At 38.8% G+C, this 19,542-nt stretch overlaps 1 protein-coding gene across 6 annotated transcripts in view; it reads left to right on the top strand.

Annotated features, from left to right (window-relative positions):
* The window catches only part of MEIKIN (meiotic kinetochore factor), a 137,109-nt gene that overhangs the window by 34,652 nt on the left and 82,915 nt on the right, over positions 1–19,542 (top strand). For all 6 annotated transcript variants that reach the window (XM_055548118.1, XM_055548125.1, XM_055548133.1 and 3 more), the window contains exon 7: positions 18,777–18,816. In XM_055548118.1, the coding sequence (XP_055404093.1) occupies positions 18,777–18,816 (40 nt within the window). The remainder of the gene's footprint in view (positions 1–18,776; positions 18,817–19,542) is intronic.

Here is a 19,542-nt window from a genome sequence, read left to right on the forward strand (position 1 = left end):
GTTAGTTTGTATTTGTTTAATATATTTATTGTTGTTGTTTTCATTCATTTACTAAGCTGTGTCCAACTCTTTTGTAACCTCATGGACTGTAGCATGCCAAGGTCCTCTGTCCTTTACTAGTTCCCAGAGTTTGTTCAAATTCATGTCCATTGAGTCACTGAAGCTACCAAACCATGTCATACTCTGCCACCCCCTTCTCCTTTTGCTTTCAATCTTTCCCAGCATCAGGGACTTTTGCAATGAGTCAGCTCTTCTCATCAAGTGGCCAAAGTGCTGGAGCTTCAGCAGCAGTCCTTCCAATGAATATTCAGGATTGATTTCCTTTAGCTTTGACTGGTTTGATTTCATTGCAGTCCAACAGACTCTCAGTCTTCTCCAAAACCACAATTCAAAAACATCAATTCTTCAATGCTCAGCTTTCTTTATGGTTCAACTTGAAACTCAATGTTAAAAAAACCTAAAATCGGCAGTCCTAAGATGGCAGAGGAATAGGACAGAGAGACCACTTTCTCCCCCACAAATTCATCAAAAGAACATTTGAACGCTGAGTAAATTCCACAAAACAACTTCTGAATGCTGGCAGAGGACATCAGGCACCCAGAAAAGCAGCCCATTATCTTCGAAAGGAGGTAGGAAAAAATATAAAAGATAAAAATACAGACAAAAGAGGTAGAGACAGAGATCTGTCCTGGGAAGGGACTCTTAAAAAAGAGAGAAGTTTCCAAACACCAGGAAACACTCTCACTGGTGAGTCTGTGGGGAGCCTTGGAACCTCAGAGGGCAACATAACTGGGAGGAAAAATAAATAAATAATTAAAACCCACAGATTACATGCCCAATGGTAACTCCCAGCAGAGAAGCAGCGCAGATGCCGGCATCCACCACGAGCAAGCGGAGATTGGATAGGGAGGCTCAGGCTGCACTGCTTAGAGTAAGGACCAGGCCTGAATGTCCCAAGGGCAATCTGAGGGAACTAACTTGAGATAGAAAACCAGACTGTGGGATAGCTATCCAGCAAAAAGCACTAACCTGAGACACCTCCAGGCCCGCTCACAGAACAAAGGACTGAGCAGAGCTAGCCAGCTGTGGACTGGCCCATCCCCCGCCAGAGACAGGCAGGCGAGGGCAGCCAGAGCCAGAAGGGGGTGATCACGGCCCCAGAGAGGCATCATCTACCAAACTGCAAGCAGGCTTCATTGCTAACCAAGACTTCTTGGGATTCTGGATGGTTGACATCCGCCGGGAGGGTCGCAGCCAGAGATCAGCTCCCCAGAAGAGACACAAGGCACACCTGAGAAGGTGCACCGGTTGTAAACCCAGAAAACTGAGTGGCAGGGACAGGGGAGGTGATAAGTCAAAGCAACTGTGCTCACCAAGCACCTGGTCACCTGAGCTGCTTGGACCTGGGAAGGGCACAAAACGCAGGTCCAACCGAGTCAGCGCCTTTGTGGAGTACCCGAGTACCTGAACCTGAGCGGCTTAGGCCTGGAAAGTGCATACAACCCAGGGCTGGCCTTAGTTCCCAGCAGAGCAACCTAGAGCCTAAGCAGTATAGACAGGGAAAGCACACACGCCGTGAGTGGGGGCAAACCCAGTGTGGCCGAGTCACTGCAAGTACACGCCAGTATTATTTGTTTGCAGCGTTCTTTCCTGGTGGCTCAGAGGGTAAAGTGTCTGCCTACAATGTGGGAGACCTGGGTTCAATCCCTGGGTCGGGAAGATCCCCTGGAGAAGGAAATGACAACCGACTCCAGTACTCTTACCTGGAAAATCCCATGGACTGAGAAGCCTGGTAGGCTACAGTCCATGGGGTCACAAAGAGTCGGACACGACTGACCGACTTCACTTTCACTTTCACTTTCCCTCCCCACAGCACGACTGAACAAGTGAGCCTAAAAAAGTGTCCACCACAGCCCCTTTGTGTCAGGGCAGAAATTAGACACTGAAGAGACCAGCAAAGAGAAGAAGCTAAAATAAACAGAGGGAACCACCTTGGAAGTGACAGGTGCAATAGATTAAAATCCTGTAGTTAGCACCGACTACATAGGAAGGAGCCTATAGATCTTGCTAAGTATAAGCCAGATCAAGGAACTATCTGAAAATGAACTTATCCCACACTGTCCACAAGAACACCAGAGAAAGTCCTAGATATATTTTTACTATTATCATTCTTTAAATTTTTAAAATAAAAATTTTTTTATTTTTAAGTCCTCTATTACTCCTTTAATTTTCATTTTTATAACCTACTATTACTTTGCAAAAAAAAAAGACCCTATTTTATAAAGCAAACTTCATCTGTATATTATAATTTTTGTGACTTTGTTTTTTTCTTTAGTATTGTATTTTTGAGAATCCAACCTCTACTCTAGATTTTTAATCCTTACGTTTTGGTATTTTTATCAATTTTGTACCTTTAAGAACCCAATCTTCAATACCTATTTTTACATGGGAGCGAGATCACTGGCTTGACTGCTCTCTCCCTCTTTGGACTCTCCTTTTTCTCCACCAGGTCGCCTCTATCTCTTCCCTCCCCTTTCTCTTCTCTACTCGACTCTGTGAATCTCTTTGTGTGTTCTGGACTGTGGAGAACACTTAGGGAACTGATTACTGGCTGGATCTGTCTCTCTCCTTTTCATTCTCCCCTTTATCCTCCTGGCCACCTCTGTCTCCTTCCTCCCTCTTCTCTTCTCTATATAACCCCGTGAACATCTCTGAGCAGTCCAGACTGTGGAGAGCACATAAGGAAGTGATTACTGGCTAGCTTGCTCTCCCCTCTTTTGAGTCCCCCTCTTCTCCTCCTGGTCACCTATATCTCCCTTCTCCCTCTTCTCTTCTCCATGTAACTCTGTGAACCTCTCTGGGTGTCCCTCACTGCGGAGAAACTTTTCATCTTTAACCTAGATGTTTTATCATTGGTGCTGTATAGATGGAGAAGTCTTGAAGCTACTGTAAGAATACGAATGAAAACCAGAGGCAGGAGGCTTAAGTCCAAATCCTGAGAACACCAGAGAACTCCTGAATCCAGGGAACATTAATCGATAGGAGCTCATCAAACGCCTCCATACCTACACTGAAACCAAGCACCACCCAAGGGCCAACAAGTTCCAGAGCAAGACATACCACACAAATTCTCCAGCAACGCAGGAACACAGCCCAGAGCTTCAATATACGTGCTGCCCAAAGTCACACCAAACTCATTGACATCTCATAACTCATTACTGGACACTTCATTGCACTCCAGAGAGAAGAAACCCAGCTCCACCCACCAGAACACCCACACAAGCTTCCCTAACCAGGAAACCTTGACAAGCCACCTGTCCAGGCTCTCCCACACTGAGGAAACTCCACAATAAAGAGAACTCCTGGAAAGGCCACCCCAAACACAGCAATATAAACAAGATGAAAAGGCAGAGAAATACCCAGCAGGTAAAGGAACAGGATAAATGCCCACCAAACCAAACAAAAGAGGAAGAGATAGGGAATCTATCTGATAAATAATTCTGAATAATGATAGTGAAAATGATCCAAAATTTTGAAAACAAAATGGAGTTACAGATAAATAGCCTGGAGACAAGGATTGAGAAGATGCAAGAAAGGTTTAACAAGGACCTAGCAAAATAAAAATGAGTCGATATATAATGAATAATGCAATAAATGAGATCAAAACACTCTGGAGGGAACCAACAGTAGAATAACGGAGGCAGAAGATAGGATAAGTGAGGTAGAAGATAGAATGGTAGAAATAAATGAAACAGAGAGGAAAAAAGAAAAATGAATTAAAATAAATGAGGACAATCTCAGAGACTCTCTGAGGCAATGTTAACAATCTCTGGGACAATGTGAAACACCCCAACATTCGAATTATAGGAGTCCCAGAAGAAGAAGACAAAAGAAAGACAATGAGAAAATACTTGAGGAGATAATAGTTGAAAACTTCCCTAAAATGGGGAAGGAAATAATCACCCAAATCCAAGAAACCCAGAGAGTCCCAAACAGGATAAACCCAAGGCAAAACACCCCAAGACACATATTAATCAAATGAACAAAGATCAAACACAAAGAACAAATATTAAAAGCAGCAAGGGAAAAACAACAAATAACACACAAGGGGAGGCCCATAAGGATAACAGCTCATCTTTCGATAGAAACTCTTTAGGCCAGAAGGGAATGGCAGGACATACTTAAAGTAATGAAAGGAAATAACCTACAGCCCAGATTACTGTACTCAGCAAGGATCTCATTCAGATATAAAGGAGAAATCAAAAGTGTTACCGACAAGCAAAAGCTGAGAGAATTCAGCACCACCAGACCAGCTCTCCAACAAATACTAAAGATCTTCTCTAGACAGGAAACACAGAAAGGGTGTATAAACTCGAACCTAAAACAATAAAGTAAATGGCAATGGTATCATACTTATCAATAATTACCTTAAATGTAAATGGGTTGAATGCTCCAACCAAAAGACAAAGACTGGCTAAATGGATACAAAAACAAGACCCCTATATATGTTGTCTACAAGAGACCCACCTCGAAACAAGGGACACATACAGACTGAAAGTGAAGGGCTTGAAAGAGATATTCCACGCAAATAGAGACCAAAAGAAAGCAGGAGTAGCAATACTCATATCAGATAAAATAGACTTTAAAACAAAGGCTGTGAAAAGAGACAAAGAAGGACACTACATGATGATCAAAGGATCAATCGAAGAAGATATAACAATTATAAATATATATGCACCCAACATAGGAGCAGTGCAACATGTAAGACAAATGCTAACAAGTATGAAAGGGGAAATTAACAGTAACACAATAATAGTGGGAGACTTTACTATCCCACTCACACCTATGGATAGATCAACTAAACAGAAAATTAGCAAGGAAACAGAAACTTTAAATGATACGACAGACCAGTTAGACCTAACTGATATCTATATGACATTTCATCCCAAAACAATGAATTTCACCTTTTTCTCAAGCACACAAGGAACCTTCTCCAGCATAGATCACATCCTGGGCCATAAATCTAGCCTTGGTAAATTCAAAAAAAATTGAAATCATTCCAAGCATCTTTTCTGACCACAATGCAGTAAGATTAGATCTCAATTACAGGAGAAAAACTATTAAAAATTCCAACATATGGAGGCTGAAAACATGCTGCTGAATAACCAACAAATCACAGAAGAAATAAAAGAAACCAAAATATGCATAGAAACGAATGAAAATGAAAACACAACAACCTGTGGGAACCTGTAAAAGTAGTGCTAAGGGGATGGTTCATAGCAATACAGGCATACCTCAATAAATAAGAAAAAAGTCAAATAAATAACCTAACTCTACACCTAAAGCAACTGAAAAAGGAAATGAAGAACCCCAGGTTAGTAAAAGGAAAGAAATCTGAAAAATTAGGGCAGAAATAAATGCAAAAGAAATAAAAGAGACCATAGCGAAAATCAACAAAGCCAAACGCTGCTTCTTTGAGAAGATAAATATAATTGACAAACCATTAGCCAGAGTCATCAAGAAACAAAGGGAGAAAAATAAAATCAATAAAATTAATAATGAAAATGGAGAGAGCACAACAGACAACACAGAAATACAAAGGATCATAAGAGACTACTATCAGCAACTATAGGCCAATAAAATGGACAACTTGGAAGAAATGGACAAATTCCTAGAAAAGTACAACTTTCCAAAACTGAACTAGGAAGAAATAGAAAATCTTAACAGACCCATCACAAGCGCTAAATCGAAACTGTAATCAGAAATCTTCCAGCAAACAAAATCCCAGGTCCAGACGGCTTCACAGCTGAATTCTACCAAAAATTTAGAGAAGAGCTAACACCTATCCTACTCAAACTCTTCCAGAAAATTGCAGAGGAAGGTAAACTTCCAAACTCATTCTATGAGGCCACCATCACCCTAATACCAAAACCTAACAAAGATGCCAAAAAAAGAAAACTACAGGCCAATATCACTGACGAACATAGAGGCAAAAATCCTTAACAAAATTCTAGCAAACAGAATCCAACAACACATTAAAAAGATCATACACCATGACCAAGTGGGCTTTATCCCAGGGATGCAAGGATTCTTCAATATCCACAAATCAATCAATGTAATACACCACATTAACAAATTGAAAAATAAAAACCATGTGATAATCTCAATAGATGCAGAGAAAGCCTTTGACAAAATTCAACCTGCACTTATGATAAAAAACCCTCCAGAAAGCAGGACTAGAAGGAACATACCTCAACATAATAAAGGCTATATATGACAAACCCACAGCAAACATTATCCTCAATGGTGAAAAATTGAAAGCATTTCCCCTAAAGTTAGGAACAAGACAAGGGTGCCCACTCTCACCACTACTATTCAACATAGTTTTGGAAGTTTTGGCCACAGCAATCAGAGCAGAAAAATAAATAAAAGGAATCCAAATTGGAAAAGAAGAAGTAAAACTCTCACTGTTTGCAGATGACATGATCCTCTACATAGAAAACTGTAAAGACTCCACCAGAAAATTACTAGAGCCAATGAATGACTATAGTAAAGTTGCAGTATATAAAATCAACACACAGAAATCCCTTGCATTCCTAGACACTAATAATGAGAAAATAGAAAGAGAAATTAAGGAAACAATTCCATTCACCATTGCAATGAAAAGAATAAAATACTTAGGAATATATGTACCTAAAGAAACAAAAGACCTATATATAGAAAACTATAAAACACTGGTGAAAGAAATCAAAGAGGATACTAATAGATGGAGAAATATACTGTGTTCCTGGATCAGAAGAATCAATATAGAGTGCATATACTCTATATGTGCAATAATGCATATACTACCCAAAGCAATCTATAGATTCAGTGCAATCCCTATCAAGCTACCAGTGGTATTTTTCACAGAGCTAGAACAAATAATTTCTCTGGAAATACAAAAAACCTCGAATAGCCAAAGCAATCTTGAGAAAGAAGAATGGAACTGGAGGAATCAACCTGCCTGACTTCAGGCTCTACTACAAAGCCACAGTCATAAGACAGTATGGTACTGGCACAAAGACAGAAATATAGATCAGTGGAACAAAATAGAAAGCCCAGAGATAAATCCACGCAGCTATGGACACCTTATCTTTGACAAAGGAGGCAAGAATATACAATAGAGAAAAGAGAATCTCTTTAACAAGTGATGCTGGGAAAACTGGTCAACCACTTTAAAAGAATGAAACTAGAAAACTTTCTAAAACCATGCCGAAAAATAAACTCAAAATGGATTAAAGATCTAAACGTTAAGACCAGAAACTATAAAACTCCTAGAGGAAAACATAGGCAAAACACTCTCTGACATAAATCACAGCAGGATCCTCTGTGACTCACCTCGCAGAATATTGGAAATAAAAGCAAAAAAAAACAAATGAGACCTAATTAAAATTAAAAGCTTCTGCACAGCAAAGGAAACTATAAGCAAGGTGAAAAGACAGCCTTCAGAATCAGAGAAAATAATGGCAAATGAAGCAACTGACAAATAATTAATCTCAAAAATATACAAGCAACTCCTGCAGCTCAATTCCAGAAAAATAAATGACACAATCAAAAAATGGGCCAAAGAACTAAAGAGACATTTCTCCAAAGAAGACATACAGATAGCTAACAAACACATGAAAAGATGCTCGACATCATTCATTATCAGAGAAATGCAAATCAAAACCACAATGAGGTACCATTTCATGCCAGTCAGAATGGCTGCTATCCAAAAGTCTACAAGCAATAAATACTGGAGAGGGTGTGGAGAAAGGGGAACCCTCTTACACTGTTGGTGGGAATGCAAACTAGTACAGCCACTATGGAGAACAGTGTGGAGATTCCTTAAAAATCGGAAATAGAACTGCCATACGACCCAGCAATCCCACTGCTGGGCATACACACCAAGGAAACCAGAATTGAAAGAGACACATGTACCCCAGTGTTCAACACAGCACTGTTTATAATAGCCAGGACATGGAAGCAACCTAGATGTCCATCAGTAGACAAATGGATAAGAAAGCTGTGGTACATATACAGAATGGAATATTACTTCGCCTTTAAAAAGAATACATTTGAATCAGTTCTAATGAGGTGGATGAAACTTAAGCTGATTATACAGAGTGAAGTAAGCCAGAAAGAAAAACACCAATCAGTATATTAACCCATATATATCGAATTTAGAAAGATGGTAACAATAACCCTGTATGCGAGACCGCAAAAGAGACAGATGTATAGAACAGTCTTTTGGACTCTGTGGGAGAGGGCAAGGGTGGGATGATTTGGGGGAATGGCATTGAAACATGTATATTATCATATATGAAACTATCACCAATCCAGGTTCGATGCATGATACAGGATGCTTGGGGCTGGTGCAATGGGATGACCTAGAGGGATGGGATGGGGAGGGAGGTGGGAGCGGCCTTCAGGATGGGGAACATATGTACACCCGTGGCAGATTCAGTCAATTTATGGCAAAACCAATACAATATCGTAAAGTAATTAGCCTCCAATTAAATAAATTTGTATTAAAAATAAATAAATAAACACAGAACATAGTTTTCTTCTTCAGTGTTTTATAAAGCTCAAGAGCTCTACATAATAATCATAAGCATGCCAAATGATTCATAAAGGGTAAAATTTTGGGGAAAGGTGATATTCGAATTGAAAAATAAAATTTTATAACAATCAAAACCATTTCATTATTGGAGAGTTATATTTTGTTCTTTTGAAAAGAAATATATAATAATGACTTTATTTGTTCAAATAAAAGGCACTTAATGCTCTTACAGATGTTTGGGAAAAGGAAATCTGTCTCCCCTTACATGTATAATTTCTTTCAATCTCCTGGTGGTAAACATTCACATAACCCGGAAATCTTCATCAGTGATTCACCTTACACATGAAATGTAAATAATATCTGGGAGTAAACCCGTTACAAAATTATGTTACCTAAATCTTTCTAGTATTTTATCACCAAAATAAGAGAAATTAAAAAAACACAAAACTAAGATCATGGCATCCCTTTTATTGGGTACATTTATGTAAATGAATATAATATCATCCTCTTGTATTGATTCCTTTATCATTATGTAATGTCATTCTTCTGGTGATGGACAGGGAGGCCTGGCGTGCTACGGTTCATGGGGTCGCAAAGAGTCGGACACGACTGTGTGACTGAACTGAACCTAAAGCCCTTCTTTTTCTTTCTTTGAGACTTGTTTTTTAAAGTCTGTTTTGTCTGAGTATTGCTACCCTTATTTGTTTGTCATTTGTGTTTGCATGAAATATCTTTTTCCATCCCCTTACTTTCAATCTGTGTGTGTCTTTTGTCCTGAGGTGAGACTCTTTTAAGTAGCATATTGTAGCTTCTTGTTTTTTATCCAGTCTGCCACTCTGTTTTTTGATAGGAACATTCAGTCCATTGACATTTAAAGTAGGTATGTACTTACTGCCATTTTCATTTTTGTATTCCGGTTGTTATTGTAGTTTCTCTTTGTTCATTTCTTCTTCCTTTTGTTTTTTATTTTGTGGTTTGATGATTTTCTTTTGCAGTATGCTTGAGTTCTTTTATTTTTCATTTTTATGTATCTTTTATATGTTTTTGATTTGTGATTACCCTGGATTACAAGTATATTGACCCATAATTATATCTACATGCTTTAAACTGATAGTCATGCAAGTTCAAACACATTCTAAAATGATCTACATTTTATACTGCCCTCCCCCACATTTTGTGATTTTTGTGTCCTATTTTACAACTACATGCTTATCCTTTTGCTGATAATTGTAGTTATAATTGTTTTTACAAATTTTTTTATTGTTTTTTTTTTTTACTCTGTACTGTCTTCAATCATCAAAGAAGGCAATGGCACCCCACTCTAGTACTGTTGCCTGGAAAATCCCTGCATGGAGGAGCCTGGTGGGCTGCAGTCCATGGGGTTGCTAAGAGTCAGACACGACTGAGTTATTTCCCTTTCACTTTTCACTTTCATGCATTGGAGAAGGAAATGACAACCCACTCCAGTATTTTTGCCTGGAGAGTCCCAGGGACGGTGGAGCCTGGTGGGCTGCTGTCTATGGGGTCGCACAGAGTTGGACACAACTGAAGCGACTTAGCAGGCAGGCAGGTCTTCAATCATTTTATATATTTGCCTTTCCTGTTGTGTTTTTTTCCCATTACTATAGATTCTTGCTTCTTTTCTATTTAGAAAAGACCTTTCAATATTTCTTTTATGGTAGGTATAGTATTGTTGAATTCGTTTAGTTGTTGCCTGTCTGAGAAATTCTTTATCTTTCTTTCTATTCTAGATGATAATCTTGCTGATAGAGAATCCTAGGTTTTTTCCTTTCAGTACTTGGAATATATTATGCTACTCCATTATGGCCTGTGAAATTTCTGCAGATAAATCAGCCAGTAGCCTTTTGGGGGGAGGGGTCCCCTTGTAATTGGCTCTGTTTTTTTCTCACTGCCTTACAATCCTCTCTTTAACTTTTGCCATTTTAATTATGATATACCTTGGTGTGCTCTGTTTGGGTTAATCTTATTTAGTACCCTTTGTGCTTGCTATACTTTTTCCTTCTTTAGGTGTGGAAAGTTTTCAGCCATAATTTCTTGAAATACATTCCCATCCATTTCTCATTTTCTCCTTCTAGAACCCCTGTTGTGTAGGCTGGAATGTTTTATATTATCCCATATATTTCATATGTTGTTTTCAGTTTTTTCATTTGTCTTTCTGTCTGCTATTCTGATTGAATGATTTCTATTATTCTATCTTCTAGATCACTTGTTTGATCTTCTGTGTCATTTACTTTGCTATTCATTGCTTCTACATTGGTTTTTATCTTGGTAATTGAATTGTCTAGTTTTGATTGGTTCATTTTTATAATTTCTAGTTCCTGTTACAGTGGTCTGCATTTCTATCAATAATGTTTCTTAATTATGTTAACTTTTTTATTACTACTTTTTTGAATTCAGGGTTTAGAGGACTGGTGATCTCCATTTCATTGTTTTTGCTTACAGAGGATTTCTTTGTTCTTTTAATTGGGAGTAGTCCCTCTAACTTCATTTTACTTAACTTTGTCTGTCTTTATTAATTTAAGAGAAACAGTTCTCTACCATGATCTTGAAGGAATGTTTTTACATAGGAGCATCCTGGTTCAGGGTGTGTGTGTCCAGTGTTTTTGGTGTAAGGGCTGGTTTTGGTATCGACACCAGCCATGTCTTTCCTCAGATTGTGCTGACCATTATTCCCTAGATAGGGGGTGTGTTTCATGCTAGACTATCTAGAGCCTATGCAGAATGTGAGGCAGGGCTTTCTCTCTGCTCAGTGGCTGTCCCATCTTGTCAGAGGCAAGGTCTGCTCCCTATTTGTTGGATTAGAAGCTCTGAGGGTCAGGTTTGATCAGGCTCTGTTGCCTTTGAGTGTGTCCTCTACCCTGCAGCAGGTGAGGCCTATTCGGTCACAGAGCACCTATGTGCTGCCTGTGTAGGCATCTGTGGCTCTACTCAGAAATGGCTCAAGGTCACATCCATTTCTCTGTTGTGTTCATCCTAGATACAGCACGAGGCTGTGATGAGACACAGACTGAGGCTGGGGATCACGGCATTGTGAATACAGGAAGTGAGGTGGCTGTGCTGCCCCTTGAGATCTGAGCTGCCTCTCTGGCAGACCTCTCCCAGAACTTGTCTGCTCCAGATCTACCCGTAAAGTGTGGTAAGGAGTTGGTGGAGCCAGGGCACTCTCACTGGGAGACGAACCACCACCTCTTCCTGAGTGTGCTGACAATGGCCTCCACTGCTCCACTCAGATCACATTCCAGCCACTCTCAGCTTTCTCTGAAGAGCTAGATGAAGTCCTTTCCCAGGGCCTTTGTGTTCACGGTTCAGCACTTAGCCACTACACACTCTTTTTTCTCTTTAATTTTTAAAAAATATTTATTTTTTAATTGAAGGATAATTGCTTTACAGAATTTTGTTATTTTCTGTCAAACCTCAGCATGAATCAGCCATAGTTATACATATATCCCCTCCCTTTTGAACCTCCCTCCCATCTCCCTACCCATGCCACCCTTCTAGGTTGATACAGAGCCCCCTGTTTGAGTTTCCTGAGGCATACAGTAAATTCCCGTTGGCTATCTATTTTACATATGAGAATGTAACTTTCCATGTGACCCTGTCCATACATCTCACCCTCTCCTCCCCTCTCCCCATGTCCATAAGTCTATTCTCTATGTCTGTCTCTCTACTGCTGCCCTATAAATAAATTCTCCAGTACCATTTTTCTAGATTCTGTATATATGGGTTAGAATACGATATTTATCTTTCTCTTTCTGACTTACTTCAGTATGTATAATTGGTTCTAGGTTCACCCACCTCATTAGAACTGACTCAAATGCGTTCCTTTTTATGGCTGAGTAAATTGTGTATATGTACCACAACTTCTTTATCCGTTCATCTGTCGATGGACATCTAGGTTGCTTCGATGTTCTACCTACTGTAATGAACAATGGGATTACATGTGTCTTTTTCAACTTTGGTTTCCTCAGGGTATATGCCTAGGAGTGGGATTGCTGGGCCATATGGTGGTTTTATTCCTAGTTTTTTAAGGAATCTCCATACCATCTTCCATAGTGGCTGTATCAATTTACATTCCCACCAACAGTGCAAGAGCGTTCCCTTTTCTCCACACTCTCTCCAGCATTTATTGTTTGTAGACTTTTTGATTATGGCCATTCTGACTGGTATGAGGTGATATCTCATTGTACTTTTGATTTGCATTTCTCTAATAATGAGCGATATTGAGCATCTTTTCATGTGTTTATTAGCCATCTATATGTCTTCTTTGGAGAAATGTCTGTTTTGGTCTTTTTCCCACTTTTTGACTGGATTGATTGTTTTTCTGGCATTGACTTGTATGAGCTGCTTGTATAGTTTAGAAATTAATCCATTGTCAGTTGTTTCATTTGCTATTATTTCCTCCCATTCTGAGGGTTGTCTTTTCACCTTGCTTGTAGTGTCCTTTGCTGTGCAAAAGCTTTTAAGTTTAATCAGGTCCCACTTGTTTACTTTTGTTTTTGTTTCCATTACTCTAGGAGGTGGGTCATAGAGGATCTTGCTTTGATTTATGTCATTGAGTGTTCTGCCTATGTTTTCCTCTAAGAGTTTTATAGTTTCTGGTCTTACATTTAGGTCTTTAATCCATTTCCAGTTTATCTTTGTGTATGGTGTTAGGCAGTGTTCTAATTTCATTCTTTTACATGTAGCTGTCCAGTTTTCCCAGCACCATTTGTTGGAGAGGTCTTTGCCACATTGTATTTGCCCCATTGTATATTCTTGCCTCCTTTGTCAACAAAAAAAAAGGTACCCATAGGTGCATGGGTTTATTTCTGGGCTTTCTATCTTGTTCCATTGGTCTATATTTATGTTTTTGTGCCAGTACCATACTGTCTTGATGACTGTAGCTTTGTAGTATAAACTGAAGTCAGGAAGGTTGATTCCTCTAGCTCCATTCTTCTTTCTCAAGACTCCTTTGGCTATTCAGGGTCTTTTGTGTTTCCATATGAATTGTGAAATTTTTTATTCTAGTTCTGTGGGAAATGCCATTGGTAATTTGATAGGGATTTCACTGAGTTTGTATTTTGCATTTGGTAGTATAATCATTTTCACAATATTGATTCTTCCTACCCAGGAACATGGAATATCTCTACACCTGTTTATGTCATCTTTGATTTCTTTCATCAGTGTCTTATCATTTTCTGTGTACAGTTCTTTTGTCTCCTTAGGCAAGTTTATTTCTAGATATTTTATTCTTTTTGTTGCAGTGGTGAATGGGATTGATTCCTTAATTTCTCTTTCTGATTTTTCATTGTTAGCATATAGAAATGCAAGTGATTTCTGTATATTGATTTTGTATCCTGTGACTTTGCTGAATTCACTGATTGGCTCTAGTAATTTTCTGAGAGTATCTTTGGGGTTTTCTGTGTACACTATCTATCATGTCATCTGCAAACAGTGCGAGCTTTACTTCTTCTTTTCTGATCTGGTTTCCTTTTATTTCTTTTTCTTCTCTGATTGCTGTAGCTAGGACTTCCAGACTATGTTGATTAACAGTGTTGAAAGTGGACATGCTTGTCTTGTTCCTGATGTTAGGGGGAATGCTTTCAGTTTTTCACCATTGAGAATAATGTTTGCTGTAGCCTTCTCATATATGGCCTTTACTAAGTTGAGGTAGGTTCCTTCTGTGCCCATTTTTTGAAGAGTTTTAATCATAAATGGTTGCTGAATTTTGTCAAAGGCTTTTTCTGCATCTATTGAGAATGTCGTATGGCTATCTTTCAGTTTGTTAATACAGTGTATCACATTGATTGATTTGTGTATATTGAAGAATACTTAAATCCCTGGAATAAACCCAACTTGATTGTGGTGTATGAGCTTTTTGATATGTTGCTGAATTCTGTTGGCTAAAATTTTGTCAAGGATTTTTGCATCTATGTTCATCAGTGATATTGGCCTGTAGTTTTCGTTTTTTGTGTTGTCTTTGTCTGGTTTTGGTATTAGGGTGATGGTGGCCTCGTAGAATGAGTTTGGAAATGTTCCTTCTTCTGCAATTTTTGAAAGAGTTTTAGAAGAATAGGCATTAGCTTTTCTCTAAATGTTTGACAGAAATCTTCTGTGAAGCTGTCTAGTCCTGGGCTTTTGTTTAGGGAGAGATTTTTTATCAAGCTTCAATTTCAGTGCTTATAATTGGGTTGTTCATAATTTATATTTCTTCCTGGTTCAGTCTTGGAAGATTGAACTATTCTAAGAATCTGTCCATTTCTTTCAGGTTATCCATTTTATCGCCAAATAGTTGTTCATAATAGTCTCTTAGAATCCCTTGTATTTCTGCATTGTCTGTTGTAACCTCTCCTTTTTCATTTCTAATTTTGTTGATTTGATTCTTCTCAATTTTTTGCTTGATGAGTCTGGCTAAAGGTTTGTCAATTTTTCTTATCTTCTCAAAGAACCAGCTTTTAGTTTTATTAATCTTTATTATTGTTTGTTTCATTTCTTTCTGCTTGGATATTTATGATTTCTTTTCCTTCTACTAGTTTTGGAGGGTTTTTTGTTCTTCTTTTTCCAGTTGTTTTAGGTGTAAAGTTAGGTTGTCTATTCGATGTTTTTCTTGTTTCTTAAGGTAGAATTGTATTGCTATAAACTTACCTCTTAGGACTGCTTTTGCTGCATCCCACAAGTTTTGAGTTGTCATGTTTTCATTGTCATTTGTTTCTAGAAATGTTTTGATTTCCCTTTTGATTTCTTCAGTAACCTGCTGGTTATTTAGAAACATATTGTTTAATCTCCATGTGTTTGTGTTTCTTAAGGTTTTTTTTTTTCCTTTCTTGTAATTGATATCTAGTCTCATAGCATTGTGGTCAGAGAAGATGCTTGATAAAATTTCAATTTTCTTAAATTTACTGAAGTTTGATTTGTGACCCAAGATGTGGTCTATCCTGGAGAATATTCCATGTGCACTTTAGAAGAAGGTTTACTCTTCTACTTTTGGATGAAATGTCCTGAAGATATCAGTGGGATCCATCTCATCTAATGTATTATTTAAGACTTGTGTTTCCTTATTAATTATCTGTTTTGATGACCACTTCATTGGTGTGAGTGGGGTGTTAAAGTCTCCTATTATTATTGTGTTACTGTCAACTGCCCCCTTTATGTCTGTTAGTGTTTGTCTTATGTATTGAGGTGCTCCTATATTGGGTGCATAGATATTTACAATTGTTATGTCTTCCTCTTGGATTGATCCCTTGATCATTATGTAGTGTCCTTCCTTATCTCTTGTAATCATCTTTATTTTAAGGTCTATTTTGTCTGATATGAGGATTGCTACTCCAGCTTTCTTTTGCTTCCTATTTTCATGGAATATATCTTTCCATCCTCTCACTTTCAGTCTATATGTGTCTTTAGGTCTGAAGTGGGTTTCTTGTAGACAGCATATATATATAGGTCTTATTTTTGTATCCATTCAGCCAGTCTGTGCCTTTTAGTTGGAGCATTTAATCCATTTACATTGGTAACAATAACCCTGTGTACGAGACAGCAAAAGAGACACTGACGTATAGAACAGTCTTATGGACTCTGTGGGAGAGGGAGAGGGTGGGAAGATTTGGGAGAATGGCATTGAAACATGTAAAATATCATGTATGAAATGAGATGCCAGTCCAGGTTCGATGCACGATACTGGATGCTTGGGGCTGGTGCACTGGGACGACCCAGAGGGATGGAATGGGGAGGGAGGAGGGAGGAGGGTCAGGATGGGGAACACATGTATACCTGTGGTGGATTCATTTTGATATTTGGCAAATCTAATACAGTTATGTAAAGTTTAAAAATAAAATAAAATTTAAAAAAAAAAAAACAAAAAAAAAAAACAAAACAAACAAAAAAAAAAAGTAATTATTGATATATATGTTCCCATTGCCATTTTCATAATTGTTTGGGGTTGATTTTGTAGATCTTTTTTCTTTTCTTGTATTTCTTGACTATATAAGTCCCTTTAGCATTTGTTGTAAAACTGGATTGGTGGTACTGAATTCTCTAAACGTTTGCTTGTCTGAAAAGCTTTTGACTTCTCCATCAGTTTTGAATGAGATCCTTGCCAGGTACAGTAATCTTGGTTATAGATTTTCCCCTTTCAATACTTCAAATATATCCTGCCATTCCCTTCTGGCCTGCAGAGTTTCTGCTGAAAGATCAGCTGTAAAACATATGGGTTTCCCTTGTATGTTACTTGTTGCTTTTCCCTTGCTACTTTTAATATTCTTTCTTTGTGCTTAATCTTTGTTAGTTTGATTAGTATGTGTCTCGGTGTGTTTCTCCTTGGGTTTATCCTGTATGGGACTCTTTGTGCCTCTTGGACTTGGTTGACTATTTCGTTTTCCATGTTGGGGAAATTTTCAACTATAATCTCTTCAAAGATTTTCTCATACCCTTTCTTCTTCTCTTCTTCTTCTGGGACCCCTATAATTTGAATGTTGGTGTGTTTGATATTGTCCCAGAGGTCTCTGAGAATATCCTCTATTCTTTTCATTCTTTTTACTTTATTCTGCTCTTCAGAAGTTATTTCCACCATTTTATCTTCCAGCTCACTGATTCATTCTTCTGCTTCAGATATTCTGCTACTGGTTCCTTCTAGAGCATTTTTAATTTCAGTAATGGTGTTGTTTGTCTCTGTATGTTTATTCTTTAATTCTTCTAGGTCTTTCTTAATTGATTCTTGCATTTTCTCCATTTTGTTCAAGTGTTTTGATCATATTTGCTATCATTATTCTGAATTTTTTTTCAGGTAGTTTGCCTATTTCCTCTTCATTTATTTGGACTTCTGTGTTTCTAGGTTGTTCCTTCATTTGTGTAGTATTTCTCTGCCTTCTCATTCCTTAAAAAACTTACTGTGTTTGAGGTCTCCTTTTCCCAGGCTTCAGGGTTAAATTATTTCTTCCTTTTGGTTTCTGCCCTCCTAAGGTTGGTCCAATGGTTTGTGTAAGCTTTGTATAGGGTGAGATTTGTGCTGAGTTTTTGTTTGTTTGTTTGTTTGTTTTTCTTCTGATTGGCAAGGCTGAGTGAGGTGGTAATCCTGTCTGCTGATGATTGGTTTTGTATTTTTGTTTTGTTTGTTGTTTAGATGAGGTATCCTGCACAGGGTGCTACTGGTGTTTGGGTGATGCCAGGTCTTGTATTCAAGTGGTTTCCTTTGTGTGAGTTTTCACTATTTGATACTCCCTGGGGTTTTTTCTCTGGTAGTCTAGGGTGTTGGAGTCAGTGCGCCCACTCCAAAGGCTCAGGGCTTGATCTCTGAAGTCCCCTGTGCTTGAGTTTCCTCAGTAGTCAAGAAGGAGTAGTGACAACATCTACTCTGAAGGCATGCTGTGCCACTTCTGCAGACCCTTTTACTGGCACCAGGATCTGTGTCCTCCAGCTGAAGTCATCTCTTAAAGTCAGCCTCCTTGATGAATAGCCCTCTCTCTTAGATGATCCTCTGGTGATTTGAAGATTTTGAAATCCATTGGGACCTATGTGGTCCTCCTGGGTCCCAAAGTCTTTCTTCACAGTCTTTTGATGCCACCCTGCATGCAGGCAAGATAGTGGCCACCACAGCTCCATCCAGATCACGCCCCAGGCACTCCAGTGTGTCTCTGTGTAGCTAGACCAAGTCTTTGCCCAGAACCTGGTTCAGGCTGTGGTGCAGAGTGAGTGGGGCTGGGGCACTTCCCCTTTTGGGTTGGGAAGTACCATGTGGGTCTCTTTGCCCTGATTTTTGGCAAGCCAGGATGTGTGTACTCCTCATTCCAGACCTACTGTCATCTCAGTGGATTTCTGAGCAGGAAAGGAAGTTTGTCTCATGCACACAGGACCCCAGGACTGTGATGCCCAGGTTGGGTTTAACTTAATGCTCCCCAGGGGAAGGGTCTACCCACACAGATGTTTTATTTCATTACAGATTCCTCCCAGGGACACACGTCCTGACCTGATGACTTTTTTTTTTTCCCAGCCCAGCTGATTATGTGGAGATCCTTCTTTCAGCTTTGGTGGTATAGACATTTTCCTGCCAGTTTCCAGTTAGTTTTCCATGAGAATTATTCCACATGTGGATATATTTTTTTTATATGTTTGCTGTGGGAGGTGAACTCCATCTTCTCCTATTCTGCCGTCTTGATTCCCCTCCCCTGAATTATATTCCTAATAGATCTTTTTTCCCCCTTAGGTACCTCTTCAGAAGACTATCAGAAATGCCACAGAAAAGTGTAAGAACTAACATTTTTTAAAGTTGTTGTGTTTTTAATGCTTTTTGTTCTCATAGTTATATAGCAAGTATGATTATTAGCCCAGAAATCCAGGTGTTTGTTTATTCAATATTTGTTGAGGACTCACTATATATGCCAGGACTGTTCTGATTACCAGAGTATATTTTCTATCTATCCATCTGTATGTCTGTCTATCTGTCTAACTATATAATTGTTGTAACAAAATTGATTAAAAACAAAATTTCTGCCTTAATTGAGTCCACATTCTAGTTGTAGGATATTAACAATAAATTAATAAGCAAGTAAATTTATACCATGCTGCTGCTGCTAAGTCACGTCAGTCGTGTCCGACTCTGTGCGACCCCATAGACGGCAGCCTACCAGGCTCCGCCATCCCTGGGATTCTCCAGGCAAGAATACTGGAGTGGGTTGCCATTTCCTTCTCCAGTGCATGAAAGTGAAAAGTGAAAGTGAAGTCACTTAGTCATGTCCAACTCAGCGACACCATGGACTGAAGCCTACCAGGCTCCTCCATCCATGGGATTTTCCAGGCAAGAGTACTGCAGTGGATTGCCATTGCCATTCTATATGGTAATAAATGCTATGGAGAAAAATAAAGCAAGATAGGGGGCTACAGAGTATTAGGGTAGAGATTTGCTCTTTTAAGTATTGTGGTCAGAGACTCACCATTGAAAAGGTAGTATCTGAGCAGAGACATAAGAAGTA

This window comes from Bubalus kerabau, chromosome 1 (assembly GCF_029407905.1).
Source record: "Bubalus kerabau isolate K-KA32 ecotype Philippines breed swamp buffalo chromosome 1, PCC_UOA_SB_1v2, whole genome shotgun sequence".
NCBI lineage: Eukaryota > Metazoa > Chordata > Mammalia > Artiodactyla > Bovidae > Bubalus > Bubalus kerabau.